The 21,430-nt window shown below is 44.6% G+C and overlaps 1 protein-coding gene across 2 annotated transcripts in view; it reads right to left on the bottom strand.

The window, feature by feature from the left end:
* Positions 1-2,285: 2,285 nt before the first annotated feature.
* The window catches only part of RERG (RAS like estrogen regulated growth inhibitor), a 96,395-nt gene continuing 77,250 nt past the window's right edge, over positions 2,286-21,430 (bottom strand). Inside the window, exons 3-5 of one of the 2 annotated variants that reach the window (XM_033162523.1) lie at positions 12,124-12,180; positions 5,630-5,703; positions 2,286-2,876 (exon numbers count right to left, since the gene is read on the bottom strand). In XM_033162523.1, coding sequence (XP_033018414.1) covers positions 2,469-2,876; positions 5,630-5,703; positions 12,124-12,180 — 539 coding nt within the window. In that variant the 3' untranslated portion in view covers positions 2,286-2,468. The remainder of the gene's footprint in view (positions 2,877-5,629; positions 5,704-12,123; positions 12,181-21,430) is intronic. The other variant, XM_033162524.1, reaches the window with a different exon arrangement.

Raw genomic sequence — 21,430 nt, 5'->3', positions numbered from 1 at the left:
GAAGGTGGGTGCAAAGCCAGGCTGATAAGAGGGGCAGCTGGAGAGGGCGTGTGTGGCCTGGTGATAACCCCAAAGGCCAGATGAAGGGGTCTGAAGGGCCACATTTAACATCCAGGCAAGATTCCCCATAGCTGAGGCAGACTGAGGCAGTTGCATCAAGGCAGCTGATTTGGGGTGTCCCATGAAAGGACAGCACACTTTTAGTCATTTACCAGTAATTGGTTGTTGTTGTGTTTTTATTGCCAGGGACAGGGAGAGGCACTTGTTATATTTTCTGCCTCAGACACCAAATCAACTTGACCACCACTGGATACTTTGTGCCTCGACTGGCCGGCAGAAATATGTCTCCTAGAAGGAAATTCAGATGCTCATATATTCCAGCCCTTGCACAAATCAAACTCCACCCAACCTGGAATCAGCTCCAGTACTGAGCTCATATTGTAGACAAATACAGCTCTTGATCAGCACAAATGGGGCTTGTCAACCCCAATAATAAGTAGGAGCTAAGATGCACCCACTATCAGTTGGGACCTGCCAAAGAGGTTTCTTTAGAGCCCGTTCCAATTAAAAGTAGAAATGGATCTACCAGTTAGGAAGCAGAACAAGAAAAAAGCCAAACCTTTGTGAAAGAAATGAGTATTATTTCCTGTCTAACTCTGCAGGGCTTACAAACATAGATACACAGCCAAGCGTATAGTGTGCCATTTTCATACAATCTCTTGGTAACTGATATTTTATTTTTTAAAACTTTTTATTTTTTGCATTTTCACTTTTCTGTACTACTTTTTTTTTGGGGGGGGGGGGCTTTAGGAACCGAAAAGTGGCATAAAAATAAACTTTTAACATAACGTAACAAATCCAGTTGAGCCTACCAACTCGTCGAAGAGTTTCCGCTAGCTGAGTTTACAAAGATATCCTACTAAAATGTAGGCATTATAAAGGTTCAGGAAAAGTGACACAAGGAAAGAGGCGGTTTTGTTCTTAAGAAAAATTGACCATGCATTAATATAGTGTCGTGAAATGTGTGAAATCCATCTCATACCCTCCATAGGTTGACAGCAAGATATATAGCATTCTCCTAACCCAGAGACTGCCTTATGTGTTGTGTAGATATGTAGATAGCAACAGGCCACTTTGCCCACAATGAGCAAGTTGGACCACCTTCCCCAACCAGGTGCTTTTTGGGGCTGCTGGAAGTTGTGGTCCAAAACATCCTGGTGGTGGGAAGGCTGATGCCGACACTTGCTAAGCTGCCCACTTGCAATAGGCCAGTAAGCACACTGGAGGAATTAGGTGACAATTCCTCTTCTTTCTTAGATTATGGATGGGGTTTAGACACCCGACTGAAAAAGTGAATGTTTTTGATCAATGCTATATGAATCGGCAACATGCAGATTAACGCTGTGTACACACTAACCAGGCCTGGCCCACCCATGAGATGGGTCTCTGCCCCTGGTGGAGAAGCTCTGGCCTCAGTGCCGATTTCCAGCAAGGTATTGCGAGACCTTATCAAAATCTCATGAGATCTTGCCAGATTTCAGCAAGACCTTGCTGGAAATCAGCATTGATGTAGTCTCCACTTCTCATTCTTGCTCATCCTCAACATGCTCAACCATTCTCGCTCATTCTCAACATGCCTTCAAACTAGATTGATTCTAGAGCCTGCTGTCCACAAGAGTGGGTGTGGTTACTCAGTACAGATTTGAAAACCCTCCCCTCGATTAGGTTAGCCACACCTTTTCCTCCCTGCACATGCATCAAGGTGAATGAAGGAGGAAGCGATGATTCCTTCATCAAAGCCATTGAGCAGGTGTGGATGCAACCCTCACTGCTGGGACCACCTGCATCTGCTCTCAAGTGGACACACTGTGGGGGCAATGCAGAATCAACTTGCAAGGAGCTTTTATTTTCTGAATGAAACCAGTTTCTCAAGAAGCATTTTTCAGGGCCCCAAAAATGAATAAAAAATGCACTAGATCTAGCCTGTGTGTGGACTACGCAGGAAAAAACAAATACTGCATTCATACTCCTTTGATTCTAGAATAAAATGTTGTGTGTACACAGCCTAAGTTGCCAGTAGTAAAGGACCCAATGAAAGAATATATCACCCAGTAAAACTGGACTGGAGAATCAGTTACCTATTGGCCACTGATAAGTCATCAAATAATAGTGAGAGGTGAACATGCTGTGTTGTAGCGGAAGCAGTAACTGATCTGGTACATTCTTCCATGTTCCCCATTCTCTAAGTTACCCTGTGATTTTTTATTTTTTATTTTTAAATTCAATTTGGTAATTGCTCCAACTCCAAAAACCTGTTTTGCTTCTCTTAATTTCAGGAAGAGTGATGTGATGGTTTTGGGGGTGTAGGGAAGAGCAAAGCTTTGACCATCTTGTTGATTGCCTACAACCCGGCATTCTCACCCCACCTCAGTTGAGATGTTCTATATTAACGAAACAAGCGAATTATTTTAGCTGCTGATTTTGGTGAGCATCTTGTTGATTGCTTGCTTGACGTGAGTGGTGGAGCTCCGTCTCCGGGTCTTGCCCTGGACCATCTTCCGGCGCCGCACTTCCCGGCAAAGCTCATAAAAGGCCTCCATGATGTTGCCTTCCCCTGTACAAGCAGAGCACTCGTAAAATGCACAGGCTAGATCGGTGGCCAGCTTTTCCCCTTCTTCGGTGCTGACCTGCCTCGAGTGGTCCAGGTCTGCTTTGTTTCCAACTAGGATCAAGGTAACATTCTTGGGTTTTTTAACTTCGTCCAGCAAGTTCTTAAGTGGCAGGACTTCTTCAAAGCTCCCTCTGTCGGTGATGTCATAGACCAGCACAAAGCCCTCGCCCCATCGCACATGGCCTTCCTTCTGAATGGCATCCTCCTGTTTCGAAAGAAAGAGGCAGGAAGAATGGGTGTGGTAAAAAGACACAAACAGGTATCAAGGGGGTGTCCGTATTTTGGACCGCAGAGGACTCTGTTCTCATTTAGTGTTGCTGTGCTATGGCTTTTGTTTACGATCTATAAAAGTGTCCATTCTCCAGGGCGAGACACTAAATGTGCAAGTCCTAGCACAGCAACACTAGCAGAAAGCATTACTACCATGCATTCCTTCAATGGTTTTATGGTACCTTGATGCTACGTTCAAATGAACAAGGCAGCATGAAAAATAGGAGCAGTAGTAAAACAGGGACTTCTAACCGTGTGTGTGTGCTGATTTCTGGTCCATTTAGATCACTCTAAATGCCCTGTTATGCAATGGAGACCTTTCTTTAAGCTTCAGTATGATCAAAACAAAATCGAAAATTCTTTCTAGTAGCACCTTCTTCAGTATCTGAAGAAGTGTGCATGCACACGAAAGCTCATACCAGGAACAAACTCAGTTGGTCTCTAAGGTGCTACTAGAAAGAATTTTCGATTTTGTTTTGACTATGGCAGACCAACACGGCTACCCACCTGTAACTTCAGTATGATGACACTGAGGGGACGCGGGTGGCGCTGTGGTCTAAACTGCTAAGCCTCTTGGGCTTGCCGATTAGGAGGTTGGCGGTTCGAATCCCCACAACGGGGTGAGCTCCCGTTGCTCGGTCCCAGCTCCTGCCAACCTAGCAGTTCGAAAGCACCCCCCAAAATGCAAGTAGATAAATAGGTACCACTCCAGCAGGAAGGTAAACGGCGTTTCTCTGCGCTGCTGTGGTTTCAGTGTTCTGTTGCGCCAGAAGCGGCTTAGTCATGCTGGCCACATGACCCGGAAAAACTGTCTGCAGAGTGGACAAACGCCGGCTCCCTCAGCCTGTAAAGCGAGATAAGCGCCGCAACCTCAGAGTGGTTTGCGACTGGACTTAACTGTCAGGGGTCCTTTACCTTATTATGACATTGATCTCAGATGATGCCATGCTAAGGAGAACCAGTGTGGTGAAGACACCCAGATTCAACTCACCAACTCAGCCATAAAGCTCACATGGTATTCTTGGGCCAATCGCTGTGTCTCAGCCTAACCTACATCACAAGGTCATTGTGGACAAAATGGGGAGCAGGAGAGCCGTATCTGCCACCTTGTACAGACTGGAGGAAAGGTGGGATATAAATGTAACAACCATAGGCAGTTGTTCTAAGCACCAGGAACATAAACCTCGCCCGCCCCTTTGTAACTAAGGTGCTTGGTTCAGCTAGGACTCTGCACATGCCTCAAAACTCATTGACTCTGTTAGCTTCGTTCAACAAGTTGCTGTGTAATGAGCACAGGGTTTCCCCCCCCTCTTTCTTTGGTAGAGAAAAAAAGTTATGTTGGGTGTTGCGAGAACGAGATGCTCTTGGGTAGAGAGAAAAAGGGAGAGAAGGATATGTATTGGGGGGAGGAATTCTCCACTACAAAAGACACCGGAGGTGCAGATGAGAAGAGCGGCTTGGATTGCAAAAGGTTCTGATCTCTTCTGACCAAAACAACAACAAGAACACACCCAGTCAGGGGCATAGCAAGGGGCAGATCTCCCCATGTTCCATAATGGAGGGGGTGACAAATTATCAAGGAACAATTACTGCCTTACTAGGGTGGTTCATTAAAAAAACTTTTTAAAAAAATGCCTGCTCCAAATGTCTTATCTTACTATACTAGGGATTATATAGCTATATATGAAATTTCATGCATATCGGTTAATATCTTGACCCTCCTCCACCAAAATAGCTGTTCACTTGGCTGTTTTCCTATGTCGTGAAGGCTGAAATTTCAGTTCAGCGGAGCACTTACTGTTCCCAACCCTAACCCTGCGGAAAGCCATCTAATTAGACTTTAATTTGATTTTGAGATGTTTTGAGGAGGTAATTTAATTATTGTTTGATTTTATACCAATGTTATGTATCGGATGTTAGCCACCCTGAGCCCGACTTTGGCCAGGGAGGGCGGGATATAAATAAAAGTTTATTATTATTATTACTTGTTATTATTCCTTTGTAAGAAAATATGAAATAATGTAAAACCATTTTTGCAGGGGGGGGAATCAATGGGGGGGTGACAAGAAATTTTCCGCACCAGGTACCACCTGACCTTCCTACGCCTCTGCACCCAGTGAAATATGAACCGTGCCGGATGTCGCGATCATCAGCTGTGGCCCTTCTTCATATGCCTCCTCAATGAGAGGTGCAGAGGGTGGTAAGACAAGAGTGGGCCTTTCCTCTTGTGGCTCCTCGTTTGTGGAATGATTTCCCCATTAAGACTCACCAGGCACCTTCATTACATATCTTTAGGCCCCAGGCAAAAACGTTTCTCTTCAACCGGGCCTTTTTGTCTGATGAATGTTATATGTCCTTTAAATATGTTTGTGGGAGCAGGGTTATCAGCTTGTTCCTGTTTTTATTATGTATTTTGTGTTCTCATTTTGCAATTTCAGTATACAAATTTAATAACAACAACAACAACAACAACAACAACAATAATAATTACAATTACAGGCAAGGAAAATAAGATGTCACCTCCCTACCCATTTGGCCCATTGTCTTTTGGCATGTCCCCTTTTGCCTCTTGAATGCTTTTAGCGTCTAACGTTCGGCTTAGCAATGCTTCACAACCTTCCTCTGAAGTTACTAACAGTTCTCTGGCCTTCGGTTTCTGTTGTAGGGATCTGTAGAGTTCTGACTCACCTGCCCAGCTGTGTCTAGTATTTCCATAGAAACAACTTCATCGTCAATTGTGGCCTGATGACGGTAAGTGGACTCTTAAAAGAAACATGAGAGAGAGAAAATTAAATAAAAAACTAAAAAAACAAACAGTTTTGGGTGCAGCTGCTCGCAACACATCTATATACCGGTATATCTGGTTGATTATGCCTCAGGACCCCTCCTCCCCCCTCCCTATTCCAACAGATATGTGCTATGATCCCAACCAGTGTGAGACAGTGTGGTGTACTGGCTAGGAATGGTCACCATCTCTCAGCCTAACCTGCCTTGTGAGGATAACATGAGGAGGGGAGAACCATATATGCCCCTTTTTGCTCCTTGGAGGAAAGGTAGAATAGAGATCTAATAATAACTACAAAAACTGGATCAGGAAGTCATGGGTGCTCTGAACCCACACTCTGGCTTTAAACCTGAGGGAGCCTGTCAGTTGAATCCCCTTGAGCCAGAGACCCCCAAAATGGGTTTCAGAAGACGGCAACCCTCCCCTCCCCCTGAGCCACGTTCTCCTGACAGACCAGCCTGCTTTATACCAGGAGTCTCACTGCTCCCAACATCTGTTCACCGACTCAGGCAATGCAAATGGTGGGGAGGTGATGGGGTGTTATGCTCCAGGCAACCGGTCTACCCCTTTAAGAGTCTCCACTCTTCAGAAAGAGGGTGGAGCTTGGGAGGGGTGGCCTGGCTCAAGAAGGATAAAAGGTCTCAGCCGAGTACCAGACCTTTCCACCATTTTGAGAATTCAGATCCTTCACACGATAAGAAGAAGAAGAAGAAGAAGAAGAAGAAGAAGAAGAGTTTGGATTTGATATCCCGCTTTTCCCGAAGTGGTCTCAAACGGGCTAACATTCTCCTTTCCCTTCCTGCCCCACAACAAACACTCTGTGAGGTGAGTGGGGCTGAGAGACTTCAAAGAAGTGCGACTAGCCCAAGGTCACCCAGCAGCTGCATGTGGAGGAGTGGAGACGCGAACCCGGTTCCCCAGATTACGAGTCTACTGCTTTTAACCACTACACCACACTGGTTCTCAGGAGGAGGAGAGCAGAGGACTAGCATGCTAGCTCTGTCTTTTGTCTCCCTGCCCTCATGGCTCCTCGTGAGCTGGAAGACTGAATGTCTGCCATGTTTAAGAGTGACAGACTTACGACCAGGGTGACCCATCTTTTAAGTCCACACTCAGCCATGAGACGTTCGCCAGGTAACTTGGGTCCAGGTACAATCTCTCCATGTAACCTCCCTCAAAGGGATGTTGTGAGGTTAAAAGGAAGGAGCAAGAGGAATTTAACATCACCCAACGCCTCGGAGAAAGGGCAGAATATAGATGTAAAAATTCATAGCCACAAAACACGATGTTAATCCATTTTACATGCTACTGGCATAACCTTGGATCTTTTCCCATCGTCATTAATCCGATGGCTGGTTTGTTAATTGGTTCTGTCTCCTGTCATGTTCTGTTCCCTGACTGGATTGAAAGCCAAGATTTTGAGATATGCAAAACTCACGCTTTAAATATTTAGATCCATGCTTGAGATATTAGTTCGGTTCAGCTTTCATTTTAAAAACAGCAACAATGGGGGCTACGGAATATTGGCAGAGCCAGGCACTTGCATTCCTTCCCACCCCATGTTGCCCAATTCAATTTACTTTTAAATTGCCAGAGACACAAAGTTCTTATAAAGGAGATGCAGCGAGAAGAAGAAAAAAGGGAAAAAAAGAGAAAGCAGATTGAAAAAAACCCTCTCCTGGGTTGATTTGTGCCATAGAGTTAATGAGTACGCTAGAAAATATGGAATCAGAATGTAGAGTCTCTGGTGTTAGGTGAAACTCATATACCCACTACACAAACTCCTAACTCAGGAACGGGAAACCTCAGGCTTGGGGGGGGGGCAAATGCTTCTCTTACTGGCCCTTGGGACTCTTCCCAGACCACACCCCTTCTCCCCAGGCCATATCCCTCACCAGCCCCGCTTTGCACCCTCCCTGAGTGTTTTTTTATCACACTGCGACGTGTCTTTGAACTCTGTTGGTGCCTCTTGCTTGCCTGGATGGAGGACAGAGAAGGACGTGTGAGATGTGTGTGTAGAAACAAGCCTACTATTCAAAACTAAAATTTACATACTGTCATGGACTGGCTGGATTCAGAGGAATGGGGGGCACCAGCTGGGGAACCCCCAAGTGAAGAAGGCTCAGAGCCCGGGAACGGTGGTGGGATGGCGATGTGGGGTCAGACTAGGGGGAAGTGTCAGAAGCTGCGGAGGTAAAAGGGCTTAGTGAGCTGGGGGAGTCTGTGGCAAAGAGAAGTCCAGAATCAGAACCAGAAATCCAGAATCAGAATCAGAAAGAAGGCCAAGAAGCAGAGATGAATCAGGTTGGTGATGAAGCCATGGTGTCTCTCTCCCCTCCCCTGGATCTCCTATGACCAGGAGAGGTATGAAGTGGGAGAAGCAAAGGGAAGCATGTTGGCATACCCTCAGATTGCTTGGGAATGACCCGGAAGAATAAGAGACACCGGCAGCTGTGGGAAGGCCTTCAGTCTCAGCAAGTGCTTCCTAAACCAAAACCCACCACAGAAGAGTTGCTGTGCTCATTAGCCAGGGACTCTTGAGCAGACCTCGTTTCTTCTAATAAAGAGTTAACTTCACTTATCCCCATGTGATTTATTGCTGGCTCACTCCTGGTACATACATTACTCTGCCCACTGTTGCCTCTGGCCTTACCCACCACTTTCATGTGGCCCCCAAAAGGTTGCCCAGAAGGAAAAGGTACACTATCCTGCCTAACACTTTGGTGGTAGAGTCTCCTATTGGGGCTTGCTAGAGGTGGGCAGAGCTGTGGGAGAGAATGAGTGTGAGGGAGAAGTGGTAGTTCTGGCCACATGGATTGTGAGTCCACCCCTTCACTGACTTTTCCTGTGAGTCATTGGCCCTCCCTAGAAAAGAAACTTCCTACACACCCCTGTAGGAAACCATGTACTGTGGACACCACTCACTGGAAATTTCAGACAAAAAGGAGCAGGAACACACCCCGCCCCACAATAAAACTCATATTTATTTATAACTGTTTGGGGCACAAACTATGGCTCAACATATTGCAGTGCACTGCCTTGCATTATTTAGTCCTGCATGGCATTTGGGGATATAGGATGCATGGGGAAATCTATCTGGGAGCCCAGATTTCAGTTCTGCTGCGCAAATGATGTGGAAGAAGAGCCCAAAGCCCTATTCGTCCACGTTCCTCGCTATGTCAGTGGAGAGGAGAGAAGGGAGCTGGCAACAGAAGGCATATTAAATTTGTATGAAGTCAAGCGAATTGAATATTCTGCTCTCCCTTTTGGCAACTGGAAATGATGTCTTTGCGGGGTGGGAACCTGTCAAGGTAGCCTTGAGAATGATAACACATTATGATGCGCTTTAGCTGTGAAAATCTAGATAAGAAAACAGCTCCCCAAACAAGGCATGCCACGAATTAAACAGGGGACAGACTACACTCTGATACAGAATTCAGTGCCACCTTCTCCTTTGGAGAATAGCAAGGCCACCTTTCTTCACTATCCCCCCCCCCAAAAAAAAAGAGTATCAGCAATTTTTGATGAGTTCATTTTGCACAAGGTTGCTGCTTCTAGACGGCTGCTATTTTGCAGGTGGGATTCAACTGCAGACTGGCAAATGCAGTTTGTGCAGTTGAAGAAGCGGACCGGGCACTCTTGCACAACTTTCATTTTTAAAAAAACAACATCCCCCACTCCCTCCCCCCCCCCAAAAAAACTTGTGGACTTTGTTCAGTAAGGAAATTGAAAGGGGAAATGCACTGGAAAGAGCAGGATAAGGATTGCTTGGGATAATAACATAAACCTCTCCACGAACTAATTGCAATGAAGGCTCAGTTACAGGTGGGTAGCCGTGATGGTCTGCCATAGTCGAAACATAATAGAAAATTCTTTCCAGTAGCACCTTAGAGACCAACTGAGTTTGTTCTTGGTATGAGCTTTTGTGTGCATGCACACTTCTTCAGATACACTGAAACAGAAGTCACCAGATCCTTAAATATAGTGAGGGAGTGGGGAGGGGTATTACTCAGAAGGGTGGTGGGAATGGGTGATCAGCTGATAGGTGTGGAAAACCTGTTGACGACTCTTAACGGCTGCAATTAGTCTTGCAGGGAAAGGCAAGGGGTGCACACGAAAGCTCATACCAAGAACAAACTCAGTTGGTCTCTAAGGTGCTACTGGAAAGAATTTTCTATTTTGTTTCAATGAAGGCTCAGTAAGCAGCACCTTCCTCACAAACAGAGCTTGGGAAATGGCATTAACTGTTAAACCACTCTAGGATTTGTAGTTCTGTGAGGGGAATAGGGGGTCTCCTAACAACTTTCAGCACCCTTAATGAACTACAGCTCCCAGGATTCTTTGGGGGAGGGGGGGCAGGAGAGACGGCTGTTTAAATTGGTATGATGCTACTTTAAACACACAGTGCACGTAAGAGCCGTTAATGATCATGTGACTTATCTATTTTTGAAATCTCCTCGAGCTAAGCATTATGGTAAGTAACTCCATACTTACTCCATACTTACACACTGGCGTAAAAAGATTTTAGAGAACAATCCTATGTTTAAAAGCCAACCCGCCTATTCCTTTCCCTTCCAGTGGTTTTTTAGAAATAAAATGTCCAAGTCATCTGCGCTGGCAAGAGTCCCAAACATCTTCCCCCCCCCCCAACACCGCAAGTCATACCCATTCTGTGTATCTCATTGCCTGACATAACTGCTCTCTACTCAAAGGCCACAAGGGAGCATTTAGAAGGTGGTAGTGGTGGGGGAGGAAGATGTTCCAAAAGCACTGTTAAGAATGAACATATTCATTGGCAAGAGAGCCACTTATTTGATTTTGCACGGGCTTCTTTTTAGAGGACCTGGCAGCCGTCCACAGATCATTTAAATTGTCCTTGGTCTGCAGAGTATGCGACTGCAATGCCATATGCTTGAGTCGAAATGGGCTGCCAGAAATAGGATCGCACAAATTCTGACTTCGCATGAACGCTCCACGTTTGGAGCAGACCACAGTTGGAAGGCCGGATCATTTGGGTTTTTTAGAATAGCTTGGAGAATTTGAATCATGAAGAAAAGACCTTTCAAGAAGCCAAGATTCTCTCCACCGCCCCCCCCAAACCTTGGGAATGCTTAATGGGCTGGTTTTGTATCGTGCTCCAAATCTAACTTTAATTGCCTTGTTGGGGGCCGAATCAGATCCAAGTCCTATTGCCTGGTGTATTGGCAGGGAAGAGTGCTCTTTACAGTGCATGGCTTGGCTCTTCTGCACAGCTATCAGAGCGGTTTTCATTACACCTTCAGCTTGAGGTACTGCTAGTGTCATGACCTTTGAACATTTGTATACTCTGCACTTGGGGGGGGGGGAGGAATGAGCAAAACCCTGTGCCAAGCCAACTCGAAAACCACGTCAACAAATGCCGAATTCTTCACAATTTATATAAACACACCCACGTTCGCATAAACTAGGAGTGGGCCAAATTCCCCGCTCCATTTTTGTAGGATCATTCTGCCACCACCTGCAAAAATGGAGAGCGAATTGCATTTTTGGGGGGGGGGGTATTCAAATTCCCAAAAGAAGGCTTTTATTTGACTTTTATTTCATTTAGCGAAATGTATATATCGCTTCCTTGCAGCAGAACTTCTAAGGGGCTTGTGAGAAATATCAAAATTATTAATAAAAACTTTTAAAATTACAGTGGTACCTCGAGTTACAAACGTCTCAGGTTACAAACGCTTCAGGTTACAAACTCCGCTAACCCGGAAGAGTTACCTCGAGTTGAGAACTTTGCCCCAGGATGAGAACGGAAATCGTGTGCCGGCGGCACAGCGGCAGCAAGAGGCCCCATTAGTGAAAGCACACCTCTAGTTAAGAACAGTTTCAGGTTAAGAATGGACCTCTGGAACGAATTAAGTTTTGTAACTAGAGGTACCACTGCAACAGTAAAATGCATCAACATTGATGGGTCTGGATAAACCTGCCTAAGTAAAAATGTTTCAAGCAGGTGCTGAAAAAACGTGCAGAGTAAAGATTACATCAAGAGTAAGCTCTACCTGGTGCATTGGATCAATGACCACTGGGGTTTTTCTTGGGGTGGTGGTGGTTATCATTGCAATAACAATGCTAGGATTGTTTCCTTGCTGATCTTGAAAGTGACTGGAAGTTAGAAGGTTGTGGAGAGGGAGAGGTACTACAAATCAGTCAAGTACTACAAATCGTCTTTCCAACCGGCTCTGCGGCATCCCATGGTTACAGGCAACAGAACAGAACAGGCATAGGCAAACTCGGCCCTCCAGATGTTTTGGGACTACAACTCCCATCATCCCTAGCTAACAGGACCAGTCATCAGGGATGATGGGAGTTGTAGTCCCAAAACATCTGGAGGGCCGAGTTTGCCTATGCCCGGAATAGAACTTACCAAGAGTTGGATCGTACTCCCATATGAACCGTTTGGTCAGAAAACGCACCACAAGAGCTATGGAGAAAGAAAAAAATGGAAGTTAGATTCAGAAGAGTACAAATCTTTTGTTCAGGAACATTCGCTAGGTGAAGAGCCTGCAGCTTCTGGATGCTACCGGACTACAACTTCCATCATCCTTCACCACTGGCAATACTTGGCAAAGGCCACAGGTTCCTCATCCATATTCTAGACACCTGCTGTATTTTAGGGCTGAATGGCACAATAAAGACCTTATTGACCTGAACAGTCTCTCTTGCAAGACGCAGCAGATTCACACAACCAAATTAGCATGTTGAGAATTTGGCTTGAATGGATTCCACACTGAATTCACCATATGGGGGGCCCTCAGTCTCTTAGCTACAATACTGCAGCTCTGTACAAGAGTCTCGTAGGACGAGGACATTCAAGCAGGATTTCTTCATTATTTAGTGTCATGTAACATCAGGTGCCCTAGGTACAGAAAGTGCTCGAATACTGACCTCAGACTGCAGCATGTGTCTGCAGTGAGTGTAATTTGGGGAAGTAAATTCAGTCAGTCTCTGAGGGCCACATTACATCATGGTGATCCTTTCAGGGGCCACACCCCAGTGGTGTGGTCAGAGGCAAAAGTCAGGTTTTTTGTTTTTTTGTTTTAAAAAAATACACACATACACACTTCTACTGGACCAAAAATCTGCATTTTTTTCAACCACTCTCCATCAATTAATGAAAAGAGAAATGGAATACAGAAAAAAATGTCCAAAGGGAGGAAGAAGAAGAAGAAGAGTTTGGATTTGATATCCCGCTTTACCACTACCCGAAGGAGTCTCAAAGCGGCTAACATTCTCCTTTCCCTTCCTGCCCTACAACAAACACTCTGTGAGGTGAGTGGGGCTGAGAGACTTCAAAGAAGTGCGACTAACCCAAGGTCACCCAGCAGCTGCATGTGGAGGAGCGGGGACGCGAACCCGGGTCACCAGATTACAAGTCTACCGCTCTTAACCACTACACTACACTGGCTCTCTCAAAGGGAGGGGGGAAATTGTGATATTCTCACTCTTATACCACTAACAGTCATGGTTTCCCCAAAGAATCCTGGGAACTATAGTTTGTTCAGGATGCTGAGAGTTATGAGGCCCCTGTTCCCCTAACAGAGCTACAATTCCCAGAGTTATCTGGGCTGAGGGATTGCTAAAGTTTGGAAGAATCCTTAGTTATTTTCTGCAATGTATTTCCATAAAACCAATTTGATTTACATGGTGCCATAGAGTACATATGTAAGGTTTTATGAAACAAAGGCTGACATAACTTTTTATTAGCTATTTGCAATGGTTCGTCATTATCACTGGTTCTTTTTAAAGGCACATATTTGCTTTCTGGGTTTGGCTAGCATCAGAGGCACAACCACAAAACTCTTAAGAAAAATGTTTTTCCTTGTGGTATAAACTACCCATCCATTAGCAGGATGGGCTGTTAAATCTTGTGAGAACATCTGCTTTCCTGAATGGATCGGAAGTCTGGAGAAGTTCAGGTAAACACCCTTGACGTTATAATTTGGTGTACATCAAACCTCCCAACATGCTGTGGTTTCTGTAGCACTCCAGCTATAAGGAGATGGACAAAATGTTAAGTTTAGGATCCACATTTTGTTCTGTATTGTGACCTTTCCCTTCCTCTGATCTCCAAATGGGGGCACTTGGCAAGTCCTTCTCCCTCTTCCTTAATAGTGTATATGGAAGATACATTTAAAAGCATTTTGGAAACCAGCTGCATCTAGCTGCATGCTTGGGCCATTTCCTCTTACACTTCCTTGGTTAACAGAAATATGGGTGGAGGTTACATAAACATGTGGTGGACATATGGCTTTCCAAAAATGTCCTCAAATGCATTTTTGAAGCAGAGGGGGCCTTCTTTCTGCTCAGTGTTCGCAAGATGTAAAATGGGCCCAGGCAACTGCCTTACAGCAGGCATCCCCAACCTTCGGGCCTCCACATGTTTTGGACTACAATTCCCATCATCCCTGACCACTGGTCCTGTTAGCTAAGGATCATGGGAGTTGTAGGCCAAAACATCTGGGGGGCTGCAGGTTGAGGATGCCTGCCTTACAGCCAGGGCGGCACATCCTGTTTTGCCGCCTGAGGTGAAAGGGGAATGTGCCGCTGTGCCGCCTTGCTCCCCTCCCTGCCCTGCCTTTACCTGGGAAGCCAAAGAGGCAGTGCCCCTATGGGTGGAAAGTAGAACCGCAGCTCTGCCAGTGGGGCAGGAGGGGTGCCAACTCTTTGGCTTCTGCCACCTGCAGTGCCTATTTAAGCCCACATCCTGGGCAGGGTTACTTGCAGCTAGGGATGAGAGAATATGCCGATTTTGGTTTCTCTCAGCTTCTAATCTTTTTTCTAAACTTAAGTTTAGTTCTCCGCATTTACACAGCTGTCTGTGATTTTTTTTAAAAAAGGAATTCACATGAAAATTCACCAGTATTTTTATGTGAATTTCCTGTAAGAGACCCATGGTGCGTGCAACTTTGTCAAATATAAACCTTTTGGCAAAGCAACTTTCCCTAAAACAATGCAAGTTTGCACATTATCTTCACTAATATGTGCACATTTCAGTATAGTATGTATAGGCATTTTTGTACACAGTGCTTTGCTGGGGATCTGCACTGCAAAATTTTGGTTTAATGCAGGTTTTGAAGGAAGACTGCATTTCAGCTCGTGCACTGTATCAAAACGTGTGAAAAAAGTAACTTTGCCTTTGGTACAAACTGAATCAATTTTCTCCCTCATTCCTATTTAAAGTAGGTATAGCCAACACAGTGCCCTGCCCTCCCTTCTTGAACAATTTTCAAAAATGAATCTTTGCCTGTTGTTCAGCAATTTCCAAAACGTGCATACTTGTTGCCTTACTACACGGGAGTCCTTTTTTGGGGCATAAAAAGATAAGAAGAAGCTGCAAGTCCATCTAGTTCTGCCTTTTTCTTACAGCTGCCAACCAGAGGTCCATGCAAAACCCATAAGCAGAACCTGAGTGTGACATCCATCTCCGCATCTATGATTCACTGAGGTTCGCCATCTGATGAATATATGTTGCTGAAATCCAGACAATGGGTTATATCACGCAGTGCTTGGTCTCAAGTCTTGAGAAGCACCCCCCCCCCCAGGTCTGGATGTTCTGAGATAAGAGATAAGTGCGCTGGGTTACCACAGCAACACCAGCAAGACCTATGACTTGCTGAGTTATTCCTCCTCCCACTGGTCCAGGAATGTAGAGATGGGTATTTCTTTCATTAAGTCCTGTTTCAAATTCTGATGCTGCACTCTTTGTGGGACAGGGCCTGACTCTGAATCTGTGAGACTCAGGGGAAGACAGTGTCAGTTTTACACGTTAGCTAGCATGGCGGCCGTGTTAGTGGACCTTTCTGTACATACGTATCTTTACTTCAGAGACCCGAGGAACTGCATGTGCCCTCACAACACCTCTGTATTTTCTTTTAAATTATGGAGGACATCTGAACCCCTCTTTTCTGTAAGGATGACATTACTGAAGCTGTGATGGGAGAGAAGGTCAGAACAGGGAAGGTGACGAAACCATCGCATAAGGGAAGAAATAAAGCTTTAAACAACAATATTCACTGTTGATAAATATGCTCATCAATGCATTAGGTTAAATCCTGGCAAAACCTCCCCCCCCCTAAAAAAATGCACATTGTGCCTAAATCTCCCACCTTTTGCATATATTTACTCATGTTTACAATCAACACATCTGTTCCTACTGATTGTTTATCACTTAGCGTCTGAAAATCTGCTGTCTATAAAATAGCTATTTCTACGGTAAACATATTTTATTGTCACACATGCACACACAGAGCCTATTTCGCAACCCCATTAAATCACAACCCTTCAGATTAGTCCCACTGAAATAGATAAAATAAAAATGTGAATAGATGCAACCCTGATAGGCCGACGCCAGATCTTTTTCACTAAGCAGAGTGGATGGCATTCCTAAAGGAACATGGCTTCTGGCCTTTTAAGACCACCAAGGGATACAACAGGGATTCTGGTCCAGCTTCTCCCATCAGCTGCTGAACACCACACTCCTTAGCGATGCTTAAAGAACACAGCCAAATCCCACTTGAAATATAGTCTACAAATTTTACTATTATTTAGATATTGCCATCTGTGTACATGGTACGCTGCGGACTAACATAAGCACAGGAAAGGCTCTGCCCCGAGATGTTAATCTCCATTTAGGTCTAGTTCTCAGTGTGATGGTAAATCTGTGTCTGGGTGATGTCAATTCAAACAGCAAGTAAGGACGCGCGGAACGGAACGTTCCTTCCTAAAAACAATTCCTTTCAAACGGAAAGTCAGACGCCAGAGAAAAGCGCTAGCCCAGAAGCCTTCCCCTGGAAATCTAGGGTGGAATTAAACTTCACACTAAGGCAATCGTCATGTCAGCACAAGCGTTTCTGCACAATCATGATCTCCCCTCTCCTCCTCCTGTGTGGTTCTCCCAACTCTGGGGAGGACGTGGGGTGTGCGGCAGAGAGTGGGGGAAAGTCCCGTGGTGCTAGTGGGACTCATTTTGCTGGCTTCTGTTAGTGCAATGACTTAGTTGAATGTGGCCCCTAGTTTTCTATGTGCAGGGATATTCTTTTTGGAACATTCAATCTCGTGAGAGCCCCTCTCTGAAGGCTGGAGCGGCACACCCCAGACACAGGTTGAACACCCCAATGAAGTTAAGGGTCATGCATTCAGGGAACATACGCTAAAGGTATTCTGAACCACTCTCCACTGTTGGAGGGCCATTTGTCTGTAGGAAAAGCAGATTTTCAGCTGCTTTCAAGGGGCCATGGGTGAAGTTTATAGTAATATTTGAGTGTGTTGGGTGGGGGGCATGGGTTATTTTCATTCGGGGTGACCAGTGTGCTGCCTTCCAGATATTGGTTGACTGCAGCTCCCATAATCCACGACCATTGGCTATGTGAGCTGGGGCAGATGGAAGTTGTAATCTAGCAACCTCTGGTAGGTCCCATTAAAGCGGGCATCCCCATCCTTCGGCCCTCCAGATGTTTTGGACTACAATTCCCATCATCCCTGACCACTGGTCCTGTTAGCTAGGGATCATGGGAATTGTAGGCCAAAACATCTGGAGGGCCGCGGGTTGGGGATGCCTGCATTAAAGCAACCCCTGCCTGAATACGATGAGGTGGCCAGGGTGACTTTTGTTAAATGCCACACAGATCCTGGCAGGGATGTGAAGCTCTCTGCAGCCTACCAGCCACATCTCCAGATCTGGAATGTAACCTGGACATGACAATATGTAGGACTTACTTTTAAGTAATACCTACCAGCTTTAAGATGTTTTGGACTACAACTCTTGTCTGTCTGGCTTCAGGGAATCAGCTTCCTCCCCCCCTCACCCTTTGGCAGTAGATAAGCAGAACAAAGGAAAATGAGTCTTCTTACCAGTTAGGAACATTAATGATCACAGTGAGAGAACAAAGAATCCATTTCCTAGGAATGGCGATGCTCCCAATTAAGGGTTCCACCCACGTCCTCCCTAGTCACCCACATCACTACTGCGTCTTGTAACCTGAGCTCGTAACCGCTGTGCTTTCTGTGCTGCCACCTTATCAGCTCTCCTTGACTTTGGGCTGAGCGGATGAATCTGTTAACTCTCTCTCTCTCTCTCCCAGACTCCCAGTGCTTTTTCTCCACCCAGTATTTCCCAGTTTCTGCCTTCTGAACTATGTCCCTCTGCAAACCAATGTTCCAAATCTATACTGTCCTCCTGCTCCTGGAAAGATTCAGGAACTTGATCAGGAGCAAGGGGAGGGGGAGGCTCCCACCATTCCTCCCTGTGCAGCCCTCCTCAGCACGGTCCCTGACATAACCAGCCCCAGGCAGAATGGTCAATGGTCAGGGGTAAAAAGAGTTGTAGTCTATCAAAAAGCACGGAAGGATGACCTGAAAAACCACCAGCCTTCCACAAGCGGACCCAATGGCTGAAAGAGAAAGGTTCTCAAAGTGTGTAAGTGTGGGTGTTCATATAACAGCCAATACAATTGCTTTCTTAAAAAATAAACTGCAAATACAACTGAAATAAATGCACACAATAAAGTTTCTGTAATATGTTATCCTATCACCAATATTCTCTTTATCCAATGTCTCATATTTCCTTTCTACAATCTTGATACAGAGATTTCTGATTCCAGCATAAGCCGAGTTTGCACTGTTGTTCCAGTTATTCATATATAACCCTTTTCCAAATGCTGTTATGCAGGATATTGTGCATCAATATTCTTTGGCATATATCTATTTATCACTCTCCCAAAGACAAAAGTTATTCCCCACTCCATCAATTTATTGTCACTAAAATGCCAGAAACCAATATATTCTCAAATAAGTTTTAAAATACTCAACTGGAACCGAACCAAATCGGAATCAAACCACCCAATCTATCAAGGGAAAAGCACCATAAAATCTACTGGCCAAGGCAACGGTTAGCTGGGGTGGAGGAATTTCCATTGAATTCCCTCCCTTGTTTTGTGTGCATGTCAATGGGGTAAAGAGGTACAGGTTTCTCAATAGATAGCTGGCTGCCATTTTGATTGCTGCCTGATGGGTTTGAAGCCAATGCAATGAGTTCTTTCCCCCCAGCTAACTGATTTTTTTGTTTTGTTACAACTGGTGAAGCTCAGAGCATTTGTTTCTTGACCCTGGAGAGGATCAGTGGGGCAAAATTTGAAATCTACCAGCCTTGCTCTTTTTAACCCTTTTCCTGAAGATTCTTCTCATGTACCTTTAATTCTGCTTTCATCTTACAAGGCCAGTTAAGTGAAAGGTTATTTTTTTTAATCTAGGCGCAATATTTTGATTAATATAGCAAAATGCTGCTTGGAGGATTATGGTTTTTGTGTGTCTCCCCCCGCCCCCATAAATATCAGTGCTGTTGAATAAAACCTACAGCTATACATAATGGATGTTGTAAAACCAACAGGTTATTGGGAGTTTTAGGATCAGGGAGAATTAATACAACATAAAGGTCTTTAATCTCTTGGCAGCCAAGAGGATTCTTCTATCCTGGGCTTGCACAACTTTATTTAATTTATATCTCTATCTCACTTATTGATGTACGAAGTTTCCCAAGGTAACTTGAATTAGACAATAAATTATAATTATCCCCGGGATGGGAATGGGCAAGTCTGACAATTGTGGTTCCTCTCAGTCTTTCACTTTCCTGCTCTTAAGCTCTGTCCTCCACATTTCCACGCCAGCCTTGCTTTTCTTAGAAACTAGTCCTCATGAAAATCCATTAGCATTTTAGTGCTAATTTCTCCTGGTACACATATTTTTGTGTGCAGTTTTGCTTACCATACACGTTTCTGCAAACAATTTCGTCTCGTACAACACATTTTTTTGTACTCTATTTTCACCGACAGATGCATGGTTATGCACACTTGACCCTAATATATTATGCATTTGTGTTCACACTACTTGACTGGAGAATCGCGCTGTGAAATGTTAACAATTGCCAGTTGCAAAAGATGGCTGTTTTGGAATCAGAAATTCCAAAATTTTTGTTGCTGTGTTGCTTTTGAGCAACAAACCTCAAGGAAATATACAACCTTACACATGATTGGGTTCATAGTAAGGTGTGCTATTTTGTCTTAGTTTATTATTTACTGCACGTTTATGATGCAAAATAAAGACCTTTACAAAGAAAGTAGGTAAGTTCATCAATCAAGGCAATCTGGATCAAATAGCAACCCCCAGCCCTAACTATGGCGGTTTCTACCCCTTCTGGTACATATCATTGCTCTGGGATCTTACCACGCAAATCAACACCTTAGATTATGGCTGTCCATTGTCCCATCTTTCTCTCCTAACTGCTGCGCTGCTTTTATGCTGCAAAAGAGAGAAGTGAAAAGAGGGCGACTTCATGACTTCTGCCAGCTGCCTTTGGCATACTCTTAAAGAATCTAAGTGCCCTCCAATTGCAGGGTGACTTAATGATTTAATTGCAGGGGGACTTAATGACTTCTGAATTGTTTGTCAAGGATCTGCTCAGGCAGAAAGTGCTCTGATGTGTATTGCGCACCAGGGCAACAGACACTCTTGTGTTCTCTAGCCTCTTTTGATCCAGTCCATCACTTATAAACACACAGGGCTGCATCCCACTCAGAATCGACCCAATTATGGTATCCGAGATGACTAAGTTAGGATTTTTCATTTAAATGGGTTTGCTCTGAGTATAATGTAGTTGGGTACAACCAACCTTAAATAAGAATTACGATCTATGCAGCTTTGGAAATCAAAAGCTGCCTGGGCCATACCTGATCTAAAGGCCTAATCCAAAACCGGATAGACCAACCTAATCCCCATGGTGCAGTGCAATTTTGAGCATGATATTTGAGTTTGTAACTGAAGGGAGCAACTGACATATTCAGAAATGCAGCTGGTGGGCTTTTCATGGACTAGGAAAATGGAGTTCAAAATGGAAAGCTGGGGTGATTCTAATCTCTTTTAGCATTTTAACTTTTGTATGTTTTAAAGTAATTCTTTCTTGATTTTTACTGTTTAATATTTTGTATAAAACAATTTATACAAAATTGTTTTATATTTTGTTAAAGGTCCGTATAGTTAAAGCTATGGTTTTCCCAGTAGTAATGTATGGAAGTGAGAGCTGGACCATAAAGAAGGCTGATCGCCGTAGAATTGATGCTTTTGAATTATGGTGCTGGAGGAGACTCTTGAGAGTCCCATGGACTGCAAGAAGATCAAACCTATCCATTCTCAAAGAAATCAGCCCTGAGTGCTCACTAGAAGGACAGATCCTGAAGTTGAGGCTCCAGTACTTTGGCCACCTCATGAGAAGAGAAGACTCCCTAGAAAAGACCCTGATGTTGGGAAAGATGGAGGGCACAAGGAGAAGGGGACGACAGAGGATGAGATGGTTGGACAGTATTCTCGAAGCTACTAACATGAGTTTGTCCAAACTGCGGGAGGCAGTGAAGGATAGGCGTGCCTGGCGTGCTCTGGTCCATGGGGTCACGAAGAGTCAGACACGACTGAACGACTGAACAACATTTTGTATTTCGCTTTGAGGTTTCTTTCCCCTTACAATCAAGCAGCGTTTAAATTTTTCTGAAACAGGCAAGCAAGAAAAGAAATAGAACAACACCTGGTGCTCCAACTGCATTCAGTGAGTGAGCTCTAGATGATACAGTATATCATATTTGAAATTTGTGGGGATTTGTCTGCTTCAGTATAATCTGTGCACAGTT

Source organism: Lacerta agilis, chromosome 10, assembly GCF_009819535.1.
Source record: "Lacerta agilis isolate rLacAgi1 chromosome 10, rLacAgi1.pri, whole genome shotgun sequence".
NCBI classification, from domain to species: Eukaryota; Metazoa; Chordata; class Lepidosauria; order Squamata; family Lacertidae; genus Lacerta; species Lacerta agilis.
Note: the sequence above shows the minus strand (reverse complement) of the source record. Positions and strands in the feature narration are given on the sequence as shown.